The 19,747-nt window shown below is 35.8% G+C and overlaps 2 protein-coding genes across 2 annotated transcripts in view; one reads left to right on the forward strand and one right to left on the reverse strand.

The window, feature by feature from the left end:
- LOC149783004 (uncharacterized) overlaps positions 1 to 7,751 on the forward strand; it is a 99,123-nt gene extending 91,372 nt beyond the window's left edge. The window contains exon 6 of the mRNA XM_089934573.1: positions 1,073 to 7,751. Coding sequence (XP_089790699.1) covers positions 1,073 to 4,320 — 3,248 coding nt within the window. The 3' untranslated portion in view covers positions 4,321 to 7,751. The remainder of the gene's footprint in view (positions 1 to 1,072) is intronic.
- A 3,537-nt stretch (positions 7,752 to 11,288) lies between these two features.
- LOC149783005 (uncharacterized) overlaps positions 11,289 to 19,747 on the reverse strand; it is a 33,190-nt gene continuing 24,731 nt past the window's right edge. Inside the window, exons 7-8 of the mRNA XM_089934574.1 lie at positions 15,332 to 15,410; positions 11,289 to 14,507 (exon numbers count right to left, since the gene is read on the reverse strand). Coding sequence (XP_089790700.1) covers positions 14,354 to 14,507; positions 15,332 to 15,410 — 233 coding nt within the window. The 3' untranslated portion in view covers positions 11,289 to 14,353. The remainder of the gene's footprint in view (positions 14,508 to 15,331; positions 15,411 to 19,747) is intronic.

A 19,747-nucleotide genomic window follows, 5' to 3' on the forward strand; every position in this document is an offset into this window, starting at 1 on the left:
CAGTAGTATTTAATGTTATAAGCATCATTAAATTTCTTTAGGGGAGGTAATTCACCACAAACTTATTACCATTTCCTGATTTTGGTGACATCATAATCTTTAACATTAATTTAGATACTTTATTTTGTTTTTCTTTAATTCTAATACAGTACACATAAGGTATCCTTGATGTTTGGAAAAACACATTTGTAAATGAGAATAGAAAAATATTTCTATTGCTGATGATTGAGAAATTAAAACATTTTTTTGGGAAAACAGCATATTTCAGGTTTCTAGAGAGCTGAACAAAAATTATTCAAACTTTAATGTATTCTTTATTAGCACACAATTTCAGATTGTCTAGTGACATGAATATTGTCATTGCATATAAGTCAATGACCTGAAATGTACATTTTATTGGAGTCATTTAAACTTCTATTTTCAGTACTGCTAAAATATTCAGATAAATTTAAAAACTTTATAGTTCCATCTTCCACAACCTTCTGCATTCAAACTGCAACAAAATTTGCAATAAATAGTATCATAAGAGGTCATTAAACTGTTTACAAAATCTTTAATCTCTTCCATGACATCACCAGAACTCATGAATGGTATAACAGAAGTTATCTCCTCATAAAATTTTAAATATAAAATGCCTTGACAGGTTCTCAACCGATTTAAATGGAATTTTTATTGTGATTAATCAAGTTAAGATGTTCACTTTATTTTTATTATATTTATTTTTAAACTTAAGTGTCACAATAAGTATTACCAATCAATGCTCTAATTTCTAGATTTAAACTTTATGATCCATCGGTACAAATTTGGACTAGAAAATAGTAATTCAAGCAGGGTGTATGATGGGTCCTCATCATAACTCATCTGATGAGTGCATAGATATGGCAAATAAGGAGCCATCGATAACAAGAAAGTGAAATACCATAGTTTTGAATCGGCCAATCTGTAAATAGGAGCTTTTATTGATTCAGTGTGAAAGTTATATTTCTTAATTTCAGAACCCGTCATATTTATCGTAGGTTAAATTTTTCATACTTATTGTAATTCTCAATATTTTGCTTTCTTTCATCTTTAGAATCTCAAACAGATGTGGACAAGGAGAAGGCCACCATCAAGAAAGAACCAGAATTGAGTACTAACAAAAGATCAGCTGAGGAGAAGTCTAATGATCTTTCAGACAGTGCTTCTGAATCAGAAGGTCCCCCAGCAAAGTCCCCTAAGACAGGACAGCTGTACAAATGTCCCTTATGCTCTTACACTGCAGACAAAGTGTCCAGTCTGAACAGACATCGGCGTATCCACAACCGTGGTGGGGAGGATGTAGTTGAGAAGCTACCAGTGGTGTTGTCATCTCACAGTGACATGTTCTGCAAGGATTGCAATATTCAGTTTTCTTCCATGAACACATATAGGGCTCACAAAGAATTCTACTGTAAAGGCAGACAAAAGGTTGGACAGGACCAGAGTACAGATGGTAACTCTTCAGAGGCAGAGTCTCATAAGGCTCAAGACTCTCCACAAGCAGTGACCCCGACTTCCCAAGCAATGGCCACTCTCTTGGCCTCTAATCCTGCTCTTCTAGCATCCAATCAACAGTTACTTCAGCAAATGGCATTAATACCTCATCAGTTTCTTTTGGCTAACTCAGAGGTTATAAGCCTAGCAAGTCAAATGACCCTGCCAGTTATTCCCCATGGCATGCAGGGATTTATGAAGTCATCAGAGGAAGCCATATCACCTATCAACCAAATATCACCCGGTCATAGTTCGGACCAGTCAAAACTATCAGAGTCCAAAAATGTGATGGAACTATCTTCGCAAGATGTGCCATTGGACCTCAGCACTTGCAAACCCAAGAAGATAAGTGAATCCACTATAGAATCTGATGACAAATCTGAACAGCCAGAGAATCTTGTCATTAAGAGAGAGCCTAAAAGTCCTAGCCCTGGCCCTAGCCAAAGTTTTCTTGATACAAAGTCTTCACCTAAAGCACCATCTTTGTCTCCTGGTGATGGAACAGGTAAAGTGCAGGTTACATCCCAGATTCCTCTGACCCCAATTAGTATTCCAGGTTTGATGACCCCAGTCTTGCCCTTTAATCAGATCCAGTTTGTGAAGAATAAACCAATTCCTCCTCGACAACCTGTCAGTCGATGTGTGGAGTGTAACATCGTCTTTTACAAACATGAGAACTATCTGATACACAAGGAACACTACTGCTCAGGGAGGCAAATGAAGGATGCCACCGATGAGAATATGCTGACAGCTGATGAAAACAGAAAACAAGAATCCCCTGATTCTAGTCCAAAAGCAGACGTGTTGACAAGTCAGGCACAATACAAAGAGTCTCCTCACCCAAAGACCATACCTGTCTCTAGTCCAAACCAGATTATCACCACACCTAAGACACCTACTGAAATCTGCTACCGGTATTACTGCATTCCCTGTAAAATCAAATTCAGTTCAGCTGGAACACTAAAGGCCCATAAAGAGTTTTATTGCCCTCATGGACAGGCAACAGAAACTTTAGTTGTCAAAGAGCCTGTAGAGAATGAGGGCAATACTTCTAGTCCAAATAGTTCAGAGGAAGGAACCAACTTTAAATGTAGCAATTGTCAAAGTGAATTCATATCTGCACGATTGCTTAAGCTGCATTTTTGTAACGGTGCGGCAACACAAACACCACTTTTGCGATGCCCATACTGTGACTATGTAACTCAGACAGAAACCCGTCTGTCAGAACATATGAAGGTCCATATTCCAACAAAAGCTTTCAAATGTACGATATGTGGTTACCGTGGCAACACAGCAAGAGGGATGAGAATGCATGGAAAGATGCATATTGATAATGGCGAAGAGTTTACTGATGATAACATGGTAGAGTACGAAGAACCACCCTTGATTCCCGTACAAAGAAATGGGGTCTGCGATAAAGGCCCAGTGGATGTAGAATCAGAGTTAATTAGATTAAAAAATGAGCCATACAAGAGAAGGCGATCACGGAAATCTTTTGAAAAGACTGAAAATTTTAGTGCTTTCTTAAACCAGGCTGTACTACCCAGAGTTTGTGCAGCATGTGGACAGACATTTACAGATGTAAATAGTTTCTTGATTCATTTACAAATGCATGAAATCGCTGCTCTGGAAGCAGTTAAAAGCTTAAAATGTGAACACTGTAATTTTGTGGCAGAATCTCTAAAAAACTTGCTTCAACATATGCAAGCCAAACATCCTGAACAACTACCAACTACCAGCAAGCCATCTAGTGCCAGTCCAAACAGATCTGAAAATGATGAGAGTTCAAGGTCACGATCACGGTCACCCATGAGAAGTGACAGTGGTGATGATAGATCAGATTCAGGGGAGAGTTCAAAGTCACATTCTAGTTTTTGTGAGAATTCAGTAACAAAAGATAAACCATTTGCAGGTCAAAATGGTGCATTTAAAGGAAAAACAATGAACTTACCACTAAAGATATCTTTAAAAGAAGAAATTGTTTCAAATGAGTCATCTAGTGATGAAGAAAGTAAAATCTTGAAAATAAAGCAAGAGCCTGATGACAGGAACTCACCATCTCTCAGACATTGTACAGCTGTTATTTCCAAAGTTAATAGATCTGATGAGAAAGATCTGATTCCAAAAATATATGACAATAGTGAGCAAGTATCTCCTGGGATACAGGATCAAACATCTTCACCAAAAAATAGCATTCCATCTCAGAACTTTTCAACAGGACTACTATCACCAAGGCAACCATCATCAAGGCAACCATCACCAAGGGAACCATCACCAAGGCAACCATCACCAAGACAACCTATGACATCACCAATGCAACCAATTTCACCTAATATTTCTTCCATCAAGAGGGAACCAATAAGCCCTAAATTAAAATTTGATTTTGAACCAACTGCATTTGCCACAGTCAAAAGTGAATCAAAATCTCCCACAAGTTTGGATAGGTCTCCGTTGAAATCAAGGACTCATTCAAGTCCCACAACATCACCAAAACTGCCAACAACAAAGGGTATTTTAACAGCAACCATGATTCAAAACTTTCCACTGTACAATCCAGCATTATTATCCTTATATCAACTTCCACAAATGTCACATGGTGCGACTCCATTGGTTAGCATGCCAGCATTGACCCCTTCCTCAATAGTACTGCCTAGTGTGAGTGGTGCTATTAGTCCAGATAAGCAGGGTCCAAAGTATTGTAAAGATTGTGACATTAAGTTTACTTATCTCTCTACGTTCCTAACACACAAAAAATTCTACTGTAGGGCCAGGACAGGAGGAGATCTGAGTCACTCAGCTACAGCATAAATTCATTGTATTGTATTATTCTCTATACATTTTACAGTACTTCCTTGCTATAAGACTCTTCATTTTCACATTATACAGCTAATATAATGGATCCCATTTCATCAAATGGTAGTAATACTATAATGTATAATGTACTTTCATTATAAGATATTCTCACTATAAGACTATATACCATGTGGTTTCCATGGAGGGTATTAAAATGAGGGAGGACTGTATATATTTTTTCTTCCATGTATTGTACTGGTTTTCACCTAGATATGTATTGTATTACTATTCTTTCATACACACAGAACACAAGTGCTTATCTCACATAAACTTAATGAAAGGAGTTGAATAATTTATATCGTCTGTAAGCCTTGGCCACAAAAGATCAAAAACATTCAACTTGTTTCATGAATTTCATTTGAGATTAGCACAGATATAAAATTTGGTTTGTGATACAATGAAAAAATGACTGATTTTTTTTAGTAAAGTGAATTGACTTATAAGTATACATGAATGTCTTAGATATTATGCCTTGACATGATATGATGTTAAATATAAATAAATCTACGATAAGTTAAATCAGTGTCAGGTGATCAAATGTTTTCTTTTACGTGAATATAATATTTCACCCCCACTCACCCTGTAGTCATGTATCTGCCTATAAACAGATACTGAATGGAAACTCTAAATATATATGGCATACACAAGTAAACTAATTCAGAAATTTTGGTTTCTCTTTGCTTGGATTTCTTCAAAACATTTCATAACTGTTTGCCAGGTTTGTGCATTTAAGTGAGAATTTTCAAATTGTGTATTGATCCAAGAGAGATAACTCCATACAAAATTAAGTAGTTTGCAGAATGATTCCTAAAAACATAAAATGTAACGTGTAAGATGCATGTTGCTTCCTGGTCAAAATAGTGCTATTTTATTTCAGTCAATTAATATATGACTTTTGAAGTTGATTGTATTTTTATTTTTTATTGGATTAATTTTATTTTTTAGATGCTTCTTACCATTGTAAGTTTACCAACTTTAAATATATTAAGTTGAAATAATTTATTGAAGTACCATGGAAATTGTCTTTTAAACTGGGGTTTTAGAAATAACTTCTTTCATTAACAGTTGCAGATATAAATGAGTTATAAAGATCTAAAAGGGCATTAGGTATTTACTTTTTCACATACTGGGAACCATTTATTGTTATCATTAATTTACAAGTCACAGATCTTGTATGTTTATCCATGTAACCATAAAATATGGCCCTTTTACTTGGCCTTACATGGAAAAATAATCAGCTTTTGCACAAAATAAATGTTATTTTTCATTGATTATGTTTTGTGGTACATACAGTCATTCAGATGATTTTCTTTTTGAAAAGGCATCAAGTTGTGACAATACAGGCAGTCATGGATGTCTCATTATTTTCACACATTATTACTGCCTTAGTCATTTTTAAAAATATCCTCCTTTGCTTGTTGGAGGCACTCTAATTTAAAAATTGTTCTGACACCTCTGTCATGATGAATATTTCTAAATGTCAGAACTAAAAGAGACCAAAAGTAAAAAAAGCATAAATGGTCAAAGTTAGCAACCGTAATGAAAATTCTTTTTTATACAGTAAAATATGGATGTTTTTTTTCATTTAAATTGATTATACAATCAAGAACAAATTGTTCCATTATTTAAATAAATATGAATAATAGACAAAAGAATGAGTCTTGATAATCAACATTGTTTTTTTTTTCTTCAGTTTCCTCATTTGCATGCGTGCTATCTCTTCTATGGGCCATAATTATTTTTGTATATATTGTACTTGATATGTGTATATTTAGTGAAATATTGTAAACTTGATTGTGTACATAGATGATTCAACTAGTCAAATGTGCAATCCCAGTCATCAAACAAAATGTGATAGGGCTATTTTATTGTCAAGATGTGATAGAGGCGAAATTTTTGTTTTTTGTTTTTTGTAACCATGCACCTGGTGATAGTCACCAATTCAGTTTTTCCTACAGTATTGACCATTTCAGTCTGTTCTTGGAGCGACAGGTTCAAAATTGTACAATTTAAAAATCTGTTTTCTTGAGTATGATTCATGCATAACCTTGAACTGGGTAAACTCATAACTACCTTCATTTACAATGATGTGAAACCGATGGGTAGATTCAAGTGAAAACTCTAGACTCTGACCTGCCAACATTATGCACGGCACAAATTTGGATCGACTTCACATGGTTCACAATTATGTCTGTTTTATACAGGGGTAAATATATTATATACGAATGTTAATCATTGCTTAAGCCATTAATCTCAATGAGTTTTACAAACCTGAAATGGAGAGTAGCTATTGCTCTTCAGTTTTGAAGTTTTGAATAAAGTAAGTTTTGATTAAAAGTAGATTTTGTTTTGGTTTTTGGTGCCATTATTCAGTTGATGATGGGCTATACATAATGGTCTGCATATCTGGTTTACAAAAGAACCATTCACCCACAGGAAGCTACTGGCAAGCATCCTCACACAGCCACATTGGTCAAGTTGTGACTCAAACCCAAGTGGACTGAGGTGAGGTGTGAGTGATATGTAATGGTGAGTGCCTTTGACCACATAGCCACCTGGAGCCTTAGACCAACTAGCTAACTGGTGCCCATGATTATAAATAAGATCAGAGCATTGAAAATCTTTGAAATAGATGCAAAGTTATTACAGTCATCTATACTAGATCTCTTCCGTGACATATTTCAGCCTGCAGGATATCTCTTCACCAAATTTTGCAAAGTTTAAAGAGTGATTGCATGCACCACACCTCTGGTATTACCTTATTATTACTGTATTATTATTGGATGAACTAACTAAGGCTGTAAAATAATCACTATGAAAGTTGTAAAAGAAGTTATGTTCATTCCACGAAAAATATTGTATCAGACCCATCTCCTCTATACTGATGGTACATTTGGAATCTCCTCTATACTGATGGTACATCTGGAGCAAAAGCATTCCTAATAAACTTTAAGCCCAGTCATTTTTAAATTACCAATGAACTGATCAAACTCCAAATAGAATAAAAAGGAAGAAAATTACTATCTCCAGGTACACAATGTAAACAAAATGTGATGTCTGAAAGGCTGACTTAACATTGATCCCAAACATTCAAAATGGATTTTAAAAAATCATATATAAAGGTCAGAACTTTGCATGAAAGAATAACAGAGCTATAAAAAAAGAAGAGTAAGGCTAGGTCACAAATTAATTTTTTAAAATACTATTTACTGTATCTAGGAATTAGAGAAAGTCTTGACTCAGTCTGACAGCACCTGTTGCTGAAGCACCCCCGCATTTTCATAATAGATGTTATTTTGAATTAGTCATGATTGTTTGTTAATGATTTGAAATAAATTAAATATTGTATTCTCTTTGAAATAATTTTATAATAAAACAGTATAATAAGACAGTAAAATTGTGTCAAGTTTTTTTCAAAAAATCTTTTTATGAAAGGAAGAAGACAGGAAAAACTAAGAGTTATAGAACGTGTGTATGTGTGCATGTGTGTGTGTGTGAGAGAGAGAAAGAGAGTACCTATTGCCATCATAATCATGTATTTTTCATTATTTTTACATGTGAGTGCTGTACAAGAAAAGACTGGTTGAAGAAGGTCATTTGTTTTAATTATTCATTGTACAACAACTTCTATAGCCTTGTTTAACATACTCTTGTTGGCTTAGTGTTGGTGTGAAGTGGTTTTTGAGGTACAGCAAACAAGAATACTCAGGGAAACTGCCCACCTTGGATGGGACTCTCAATATTTCAGCTGAAAATGAATATAATATTCTTCATAAAGAAAGACCTTTTAAGTTACTATCTAAAATTTCCAATTTTAGCTCAACTGGTCATAGACCAGAAGTGATTATGAGATGGTCTCTTGTCTGCCTATTTGCACAACTTTTTTAAATGCTGATTCTAAACTACTTGGAAGACTGCTCTGAAACTTGACACATTCATCCAAGGTCTAGTTGGTACTAATGAAAATGGGCAGCTCGGACATCCACTATGGAAACCACACTGGCCATATTGAAAAGAACATCCAATATTGAAAACCACTACTCCTCCTGAACAGATGGTTATATCAACATGAGATTTTCAATAAAACCTTCTTATAATGTCTAGTTGATCCTAAGTGGAAATGGTTGTTGTTGTTGTTGTTGTTGTTGTGGGGTTTAACGCTATTTTTCAGCACAAGATAGGCTATACATGGCGGCCAGTATTAATGGTGGAGGAAGAACCCGGGAAAACCCCGGAAAGAACCACCGACCCTCGAGAAGCTACTGGCAAGCTTTCTCACATACCCACATTGGCTGAATCTTAGACTCGAACCGCCGCTAAGTGGAAATGGTGTTGATTGTACATTCAGTACTGCTGCAGTGGTAACCATTGTGGATATCTTGAAATTCTGCTCTCACTACTTCTCCAGGGCGGATGGTCATGTAGACATGTTTCTTTTCCATAAGACTTTTATGATGTCTAGTTGATCCTAAGTTAAAATGTTGCTGATCTGACATCCATTATGGACACCATGGCATCCATGTTGATAATCTTCTTATGGCTACTCCTCCTAAATGGATCACCATGGTGGCCTAAGTGGTTAGAGCATCTGCCTTAGATGCAGGAGGTCGCTGATTCAAACCCCAGCCAAGTCATACCAAAGACTTAAATGGTACTAGCTGCTGCCTCACTTGGCAGGCAGCATTAAGAGGTTAGTGTTAGGACTGGCTGGCCTGGTGTCAGGGATGGGGTGGGACATGATGCTACACCGGGTTTTCACTAATATTTCTAACAATATCAGTTTGGTCCTAAATAAAAATGGTGCCAGTCTTACACTATGTCCTTCCTTGCAGAGGAAATATTCATCTTTCAAAAACAAACAAAAACACCCCTCATATTTCTGACTCTTATTATGTACCAAACAGGTTAGTGTGTATGTGTGTGTGTGTGTGTGTTTGGAATTTTTAACGTAGCTTTAACATATTTAGTGTGTGTGTGTGTGTGATCTGGATTTTTAATGTAGCTTAAACACTTTTTCAGTCATATCACTACAATGTCTGCATTGTGACAGTTTATAGTGATCTCTAGCACTGGGGCATCATGACGCAGACATGTAGCATGATGTCCCACCCAGTCGCATTATCCTGACACCAGGCTGACCAGTCCTAACACTAACCTCTTAATGCTGAGCACTAAGCGAGGCAGATGTTAGTACCATTATTATAAGCTGTTAGAATGACTTGCCTGGGGTTCAAACCTGCAACCTCCTGTATCCAAGGTGAATGCTCTAACCATTTAGGCCACCAGAGTGGAATCCAAACATGTCAAAGTGAACATTTAAATAATAACTATAAATTTCTCTATTTAATATCTAATATTTAATCCTATGAAATTGATTTCTTTTCACAAAGAACATGTTTTCAAGTTTATATGCTTATTAAGAAAGCAATTTGTTGCACGATTATTTTCAGAAGTGACTGATCAGGGTACTGAAACTACTGCACTAAACATATTTCCATCTGCACAGAATTATTACAAGCTTTCAACATAGTCAATTTATGTAAATATTCAGGCCCTTTTCCAGACACCATATTTTCCAATTTTGTAATCATTTTTAATTTGACGTAAAATTTCTGGAAATAAAATATATATTTTTTAGACCTGATTGAAAAGTACAAAATTAAAGACGGAATATAAACATGGACTATTTTTCCAGTACTCAAGAACTGGTGATCAAAAAGATTACTGTCAGACCACTGAACTGCTTTGAGTACCCTTATTAGTGCATGGATTAACTGAAGTTGCCAATATGCAGCAACAAAAGAGCTAAGATGCTCCACAATTCACGCGAAGCGGTTCCATAAAACAAACCAGTCAACAGTTGAGATTCAAAAGTTCTCATCATTTCATTTTTATGCAGGGCAAATTTCTCCTTGATAATTTCATTTTGGATGAAGTGAGATTAGTCTTCATATCTACAGTAGTATTTTTTTTAAAAATTCTGCAGTTAAATTCCTAAACCAGTCTAGGTGATTTCACTCAATTACATACTTGAGGGAATCCTCACCATGTTTGCAGTTGTAGTGACAGTATCGTTTAGAGTATTTTGAAACAAAAAATGTGGCTTATTAAAAATATTCAGACGTGAGATCATCTGAACAGACATGCATGATTTTGAGATTTGAATTGACGTACATGATTTTGTGATCATCTGAATATATGTACACGAGTTTGAGATTATTTGGATAAACATTAATTATCTGGGTGATACATTCTGTTGTCATGGAAACTCTTTTCATTATGGAACACCCTCAATATTAGAACTCACTATAGTCAGCAGTTGCATATATTATTATAACATTACTCATGGTCACAGGTCAGAGGTCAGTTTCAACCAATGATTGAGACTTGCTGGGCTTTAATCAATTGTTTGTGGGTTGTTTTTTTTTTTAATGTAGCTTAAACAAGGTTAGTCATATCACTAAGATGTCTGCAGTGTAGCAGTTTATAGTGATGTCTAGCACTGAGGCATCATGATGCAGAAAAGTCACATTATCTAAGACCAGGCTGACCAGTCCTAACACTAACCTCTTAATGCTGAGCACCAAGCCAGGCAGCTGCTAGTACCATTTTTATAAGTGTTTGATATGACTTGGCAGGGGTTAGATAATGCATCCTCACTCATCCAAGGTGGATGCTGTAACCACTTAGGCCATCAGGCTGGGTGGGCTTTAATCAATTTGTTTTCTTAGTACTTTATATTGATTCAACAGATTAAGAAACATGATATCTGCCATGGTTTGTGAAATTGTCAAGAATTTACAGAAATCAAAGCAATGATATCATTTAGCCCTGGTTACTGAGACACTTATTTATCAGCGGCACACGTACACATACCAATTCACAAAGTTTAACAAACAAAAAGATGAACAAAAGATAAGAACTCTAAATAGAATTTTTTATTTGCAAAAGAAAGTGCAGACACATATCAAGCCAGAATGTTATACAATCCAGTATGGTCTTAATTTGTGTACTTTAAAAACACAAATATGCATGCTTTGAACAGTTAGGTTCAGTAAGTCTTAATATTTGTTGTTATAACATTATTCCTGGCATAACAAGAACAATATCGTATTCAAAGTAATGTAGACAGTGAATATGTATTTCAAGCAATAACCAAACAAAAAGAAGTTTGTACTTTCATAATAGTGTAGTATATTACAATACTGTAAAATAAAAAATAAAGCAATATACAAGATAACAATGTAAATACAAAATAACAATGTAAATACAAGATAACAATGTAAATACAAAATGACAATGTAAATACAAGATAACAATGTAAATACAAAATAACAATGTAAAGTAAGTAATATTTAATCAACACAAACTGAATTTTATTATCACCAATTTAGATACAATGGGACCAAATGTATTCACTATTAGTCACAATGCAAACTGCGCAGACCCAGATCAGCCATTGAATAATGTACTGGCAGATCTGGGTCTAAGCAGTTTTGTTACTAATAATCAGTCAAACAAACAACAGAGACTCTGATCTACTAGTGAATTATCTAATTGCAGATCAAGGTCTATACTGTTCAAAGTGGGACTAGACTAATAAGCAAGAATATTTGTAAAAATAATTATGCTTTGTGAAATTTCAAAATGCCATTATGTAACAATAAATTATGACCAAGATCGATGGAACTTAATGCAATTAGCCAAATTTACTCTTAGAAAACAAGTTACACTTTGGATAACGGCATACAAATGTGTATTGGGGAAGGGGGAGTGTAAAACTGCTTTTCATTAGGTTATAAATACTTACCTGCTATTGATGCATTGCTGTCCCATTTCCTGATGCTAGTTCCCATTCCAGGGTGAATTTCCAACTCCAGTTAGTAATTAGAGGCCTTATAACAAAATGATCTGTTTAATGCCTTAGTTACTTTTGCTATTCAAAATATCCCTTTCTTTGATGTGGATCAAGATTGAAAGGACACAAGAGTAGATAAAAAGAAAGTAAAGTACCCATGCATCATCTGTTAGGTCTGACAAAGCATCTAAAAAAACCAGGTCTATTCTGGCACCTACTGTTATATCAAGAAGAGGACGAAATGTAAAAAGAGGGTGCACCTTTCTTGGGGAGACTGCCTTCCTCCTTACTTCCTGCTCTAGGCCTTCCAGCCATCCCATCTTGCAAAAGACGGGGAAGAGGGAATATCCTTTTTAGATACATCTAGATTATTAGTGATGTATAGTATATATATATATATATATAAAACAAGTGTCAGAAGAAGATACAGAATCGTTTTCAAATTTTGTTCCAACAAATGGTTTAATGATGGATCAATGGATGAATAGATCAATGGACAAAAGCATAAAAAATTCTGAAAATAATGCAAAAGTCACACATTTACCACTAGTATAGTATGTGTACAAAATTTCATTGAGATATCTTGAATGTTTTTGGAGTTTTGCCCTGAACAAAAAGTGTGAATGAGATGGATAAACAGACAAATGGATGGATAAACAGAGAAATGGATGAAAACATAAAAATATATTGTAACAAAAGAACTATGATAAGCAAAAGGCACAATTACACCACTACCCTAAAAAAGAACAAATCTGACTAAGATATATTCAACAGTTTTGGTGTTTTCCCCCAGAAACAAAACCAGTTAATGTATGAATGGACAGGGTTTTTCCCCAGAAACAAAAATGTGAATTATGGTTGGGTGGACAGACGTATGGACAAACACAAAAAAATACTCCAACTGAAGAACTGTGAACAGCAAAAGGCACAACCTGACCACTAGTCTAATGTGTGTGCCAACTTTCAGAGGGATATAATGAATGGATTTAGAAATTTATTCCAGAAATGAAAGAGTGATGGTTGGATGGATGAGCAAATGGACCAAAACATTAAATTGTTTAACTTGAAGAATTGTTGACAGTAGGGATGGACAGGTACCCAACCTGACCCACTGGAATTGGCCAGGTTTTGCACTAACAGGAAGAACCTGGCCTGGCCAGACTTTTAAGATAAAAATGTTATCTTTTCATATTGCCCCCCCCCCCAACCAACCAACCAAGCAGTAATAACACATACAGAAAAAAAATACCATTTTAAATTTGACAACAATGAGGGTGAGAGATGGGGGTGTGTGCAAACCAGACAAAATGGGAATGGCAAAACCTGACCCGGTAAAAAACAAGCCTGGCTAGATAGTTCCCTGCCAGGTACCCAGACCCAGTACCTAGTAAAATTTCCCTACCCACCATCTACACCCAGTTAATAGCAAAAGGTACATCTACATCATCTTTGTGCCATTTTGTAATAGAAATACATGTATTTTAAACAGTTTTGGAGTTTTACCCCAGCAAAAAAAAGTTTGGATTATGTATGGCTCAATAAGTGAATGCCAAAAACATTTAAAAATAAAAAACTTGAAAAGTGGTGAATATCATAAGTCATATCTGGACCACTATTCTAATATGTCTACCAAGGTTCATGGAGTTAAATCAAACAGTTTGTGATGTTTTTTTCCAGAAATGAAAGTTTGATTTGTTTGATGGATAGATGGAAAAAATAAGCATGCAAAAATTTGAATAATACATGCACTAATACTGAACAATTGTGAATATGTCAACCTCCACATCTGACCCCTGTGAACATCACAAAATAGCATTTTAGCTCATGCACTATTACATATGTAAGTACCAACAGCATAGACCTAGATGTGCTGTCCCACAATGCATTGGGTCCACAGTGTTGGTACTACCTCTGATTTCAACTTAACAACAAGGGCCCTGATAATAGTGCGCAAAACAGCAGTTAGTTATACCTTGTTTGTAGATGATCATTAAAATCTACAGTCACAGAAAAACATTAAATATACAATACTGATATGTGTAACACAATACAAGTGCTTTTCCTACTGAACTCTGTAAAACAAAACAAAACAAACAAAAAGCCACTGGGGAGACAACTAATGACAGAGCTCTAAACCCCCAGCAGTTCCATGGCCATCTTGCTGGAGCACCCCACAACCTTTTGGAACAAATGATCCTGCATGCAGGTGTTTAACTCAGGAAGTGCATGTGTCTTTCTGTAGGTTTTCTTGTTGATTCTCCAAACATGTGTTGCTACACAACAACTGAAGAAATAAAAAGAATTAGATAATACAAATCTCATGACACTTATTTTAAACCTGTACATGCGCATATAATCATAAAAAGAAAATCAAATGGCCAGAATGGTTATTGTGATTAATCCACCATGTGCACCATGGTGAGAAAGAAACTGAAAACTAGCTGAAAGGTTTAACAAATTTCGTTCGAAATGAGCATAAATATTAGAATGTAATCATCTCATGTCAAAATAGGATAGTATGTCCAATGAAATGCAAACTTACTACAACTGTAATGATATTAGTTACACCGCTACCACATACATTGATGTATAAGTGAGGTCCCACTGCAAACTGCATAAAGACAGATCTGCCATCAAATAATATGCCTGCAAATCTGGGTCTATGCAGTTTGCTAGCAGTAAAAAGTAAAACAACATATATGGCAGATCAGGGTTTATGCTATTTGCAGTAGGACCTAACTTATAATTGTGCATATTTTTTGGTAAGCTTCGGAATTTATTATGCTCAATACTAACTTGAATTCATGACACGGTACACACCATACAATACCACCATACTGCCTATTTTCATATATCATCATCCCCCTAATTTTCAATAGAACTTTTTTCTTATTAGAACTTTAAAAAAATTCATCTCTACAAATGAGGTGGAAAATTACATTTAAAAATATTTAATTTGAATTATTCTGATACCTTTATCCTTTTAAAAGTGTAACAAAATTATATGAACATTTTATAAACATAAAATCTGGCATTATAAAACAACAGCAATCATTTTACATTATAAACATTTTTAAGACCTTGCATCTTGCTCAACAACACACTTACCCTCTGTCTTTGTGTTCTTTATGGGTTGGAATGTTTTCCTCTGCTTCTCTGTCACAGCAGCTCCATCTACGAGCATGACCTAGAATTTTAGAAAAACGAATATAATCTATCATGTATTGGTTTGTAATAAAGCAATCCTACCGGATGGTTGCTCATGAATTATGAGCCAGAGTGTACGATTCTTCCATACCACACTAACACATGTGATGGATTATTTCTCACATTCACTGTTATAAAAACATGGGTTTTAAACAAAATGTCAATCAAAATGGACAACGTAAACACTGAAAATGTTTGGATCTTCTGAAAGGGCTTGTACGATTTGATTTACATACAACAAGTCATTAAAACTAGGAAATATGGTTCAAACATCGATAACTTATTATGAAACTAAACCAAAACATAATGACTGTATACTCTCATGCATGTGATGAAGTCATAAAACAATGCACTAATCAAAACACAACATGGATATCATGCAAGGCAGAATAGCAAAGCACCAATCAAAACACAACATGGATTTCATGCAGAACAACAAAGCACCTATCGAAACACAACATGGATGTTATGCAATGTAGAATAACAATGGACCAATCAAAACACAACATGGATGTTGTGCAAAGTAGAATAACAAAGCACCAATCAAAACACAACATGGATTTCATGCAGAACAACAAAGCACCTATCGAAACACAACATGGATGTCATGGAAGGGAGAATAACAAAACAATGCACCAATCAAAACACAACATTGATGTCATGCCAGGACTTTAATAATAGGCCAATCAAAACACAACATTGATGTCATGCAAGGACTTTAATAATAGGCCAATCAAAACACAGCATGGATGTCATGCAAGGTAGAATAACAATGCACCAATCAAAACACAGCATGGATGTCATGCAAGGACTTTAATAATGGACCAATCAAAACACAATATGGATGTCATGGAAGGTAGAATAATAATCAATAAATTAGGATAAGGATTCTCCAAACATGTTTAATAATAAAGGATATGTTGTTGTTGTTGTTTTTGTGGGGTTTAATGCCATTTTTCAGCACACGATAGGCTATACATGGCGGCCAGTATTAATGGTGGAGGAAGAACCTGGGAAAGCCCTGGAAAGAACCAAAGACCCACCGAGAAGCTACCGGCAATAAAGGATATGACAAAATGAAAAGTTAATAGATGTAGTATACATAAAAAATAGAATAACATCATGTTTTCACTTACAAGAAAGATTTTTCTGGTCTGTTTATTGAAGATGTAAATGACCAGTTAAATTAAGCTTCAGGCAATGTGTTAACTTCTTAATATAGTACACCTGATATCAAACTGAAAACTTATGAGATGAAAAATGAGTGCTTAACCACTGCTTGATCAATTGCAGCCACAAATAACTACCCTGATTAAATTCCAATTTATATGGTGACTAGAATTTACAGACTGCATGTAATAGCTTATAAATCGAGTCCAACTGCAAACTGCATAGACCCAGATCTGCCATCACATAATGTGCTGGCAGATCTGGGTCTGTGCAGTTTGCAAGTAGTAATAAGTAGAATAACAATATAGACATTGATCTGCAGGTGCATTATTCTATGGCAGAGCAGGATCTTTGTTGTTTGCTGCTTGCCTTGACTTATAAGTGAATATAATAATGTAAAACCTGTGTTATGAACAAGAGGGTCCAAGAAGGTTCGAAATCAGTCACAGGGCTAACGTTATAAAATAGCCTAATGCAATGCAGTTATGGCAGACAGGGTCATTTTGTTTACTGCATATACTCACTATAAGTTTAGTCAAACTGCAAACAACCAAGATCCTGATCTGCCATAGAATAATGCACCTGCAGATCAGGGTCTATGCTGTTTGTTCTACTGATTACTCCAAACAAACTGCACAGACCCAGATATGCAATGGCAGGTCTGGGTCTGTGTAGTTTGCACTTGGACTCATAGGTGAGTATATCTGGTATCAGGATACGCTGTCAAATTTTCAGAAAACAAAGCCTCTTACATTTTTTTCTCCCTTTTTTAGTAATGGCAGCCATATCTTATGCTGATCTGCATAATTTCCATAGAGCAGGATGGCCATTGATTCAACGATAATTTCTCACATTTATTCAAAATTCTGCTGAATGTTTTATCCATAATCTGTGCAAAGGTTTGTCTCTTCATTAGCACTGGTTGCCACATCTGACACTAGATTTACATTATTTGCAAACATTCAAAAAGTCTTTGTCCTTTCAGTAATATTCTATTTAGTGGTTTTTGAGAAGTTGTTTTAAGAACAAGGTACTCATTTTTCTTCCATAATTGAAAGCATTAGCAAAAGATATGAATTCTAGATTTGTGTTTCATTGCAGGCCCACACCCCCTAAAGACTAAGTAGAAAGTCAGTAAGAAAAATGCCAAGAACAATGCAAATTTCGATAAATCGCACAAAAATTTAATTTAATCAAATCATCAATATATATATAAAGAAGTCTACCCAATGTAATTTGCATAGTCAAACAGTTTCTTAGATTTTCACACACACCCACCCAATAAAAGTCCATGTATTGCAACAAGGTGATAGAGAATAAAATAAAATTGTTTAAATTGCATCAAAGTGTAATCAAGGCATCTACTTATGCATATAAACAAACTTAGCAGAATTCATTGGCCAAGGACCGCCAAACCATCTGATTGAAACTAAAGAGAGACTGGATCGACACTGAGGGCAAGTAATTAGCTGAATCTATATGCCAAAGCTAACAGAAACTGGTTCTGTATGAAAGGAACTTCAGCAAAGTCCTGGCAAAGGACTTTAATTTGTTTGAATTCAGCCAAATCTGAACCTAAGAGAGATTCCACTCAGTACACTGTGAGTGATTTAGGTCTGTACAGAAGATCAAAGTTGGCTAAGAAATCTTAGAATTTCTTCCTGACCAAGATCCTCTCTGCCATGATCATGGAAAGTGAGTGGTGGCCTCTAACTGGGACCAATTGTTTCTCCTTGACCAGCCAAAGAAAAAAATCAGCTACTTGTGGGACTGAGGCACTCAAAGGGTAGATGTCACTGACTTTGCACCAGTTCCTAAGACATGCAACTTTCCTTCATAAACCTTTAACATGGAAGGTCTTCTTGCTTGTGCAATTCTTTCCAAGATCAAAGGGTTAAAATGTGTATGCTACAGCGCTCTCCTGACAAGAGCCACGGTTGAAGAAGTCAGTCTGGATCAGGATGGAACACTTGGGGCCAAGTCTGTGTGAACAGCTCTATCAAAAGATCAAGGAGATTGTTGATCCAGGACTTCTCTCAGTAGAAATTTTGCACCTCTCAGTAGAAAGGGGCAATCAGCATCATTTCTGGCCCCTCAATTTCTGTATAACATTTGGGACCAAAACATAAACCCTCCCTTACTTATAGAAAGGGGCAATCAGCATCATTTTGAACCTCTGGCCCCTCAATTTCTGTATAACATTTGGTACCAAGACATAAACCCTCCTTTACTTATAGAAAGGGCATTGACAGCTCAAGACTTAGGATTTGGTACTGGAGAGATGAAACAGAGTAGCTTGATTCCACCTGGTCATAAAAGGTTGATCTTTGGACACCCCCCACAGCAGGTGAATCTATGCAAGATCAATGATGGTGGGACCTTTCTGTAGGTCCTTCCTCAACACAGGATCATTCAAGACAATGAGTCTGCCAGGAATGTGTCTGATTTGGATGGTAATGTAGCAATTTGCTCACCAATGACACAACTCCCCAGACCAGAAAGGAGTGCTGTAATCTCATACTGACCTGTTTGAGAAGGTACATCACTACTACTGAGTTGTCAAACATTATGAGCACTAACATGCCCTGAAACTGGTCTCTCCAGAAATGAAAGGCTTTCATCTCTAAGAGATTTATGTGGAGATCTGTGTCCTTTGGATCTCATATGCTACTGATACTGTGAAAGCCTGGCAAAATATGGGTTCCCCAACCTTGTGTACTTTCATCCATACACATAAAATAGTTAGGTTGAGATCTTCTAGAGGTATTCCTGTTGTGAGCCAGACTTGGTTGCACCAGATCCAGAAATAATCCAATCTCACTCATTATGCTGATCATGGAATGGAACAACATTGAAAAGAGATACCAATGAGACAGCAAGACCAACTGCAAAAGGCACATGTATAAGTCACCCTGTAGGATAAGGTCCACTGCTGCATTGCAAAATTTGACGGGTTTCAAAAACTCCTTGGTGATGATCCATTTATTGTTGGAAATGGACTCAATGAACTCAACAGTCTGGACCAATTGAAGGTGGAGAAGACGTACAAGGTCATAGTGGATGAGAATGTCCATACCCATATGGACAAACCGCTGGGATGGACAAAGACCAAAGTTTTCCCAACTGATCATAAACTGAGATGATTTA

The sequence above is a fragment of the Sinohyriopsis cumingii genome, chromosome 15 (assembly GCF_028554795.1).
Source record: "Sinohyriopsis cumingii isolate HCF-2022 chromosome 15, ASM2855479v2, whole genome shotgun sequence".
Lineage (NCBI taxonomy): Eukaryota > Metazoa > Mollusca > Bivalvia > Unionida > Unionidae > Sinohyriopsis > Sinohyriopsis cumingii.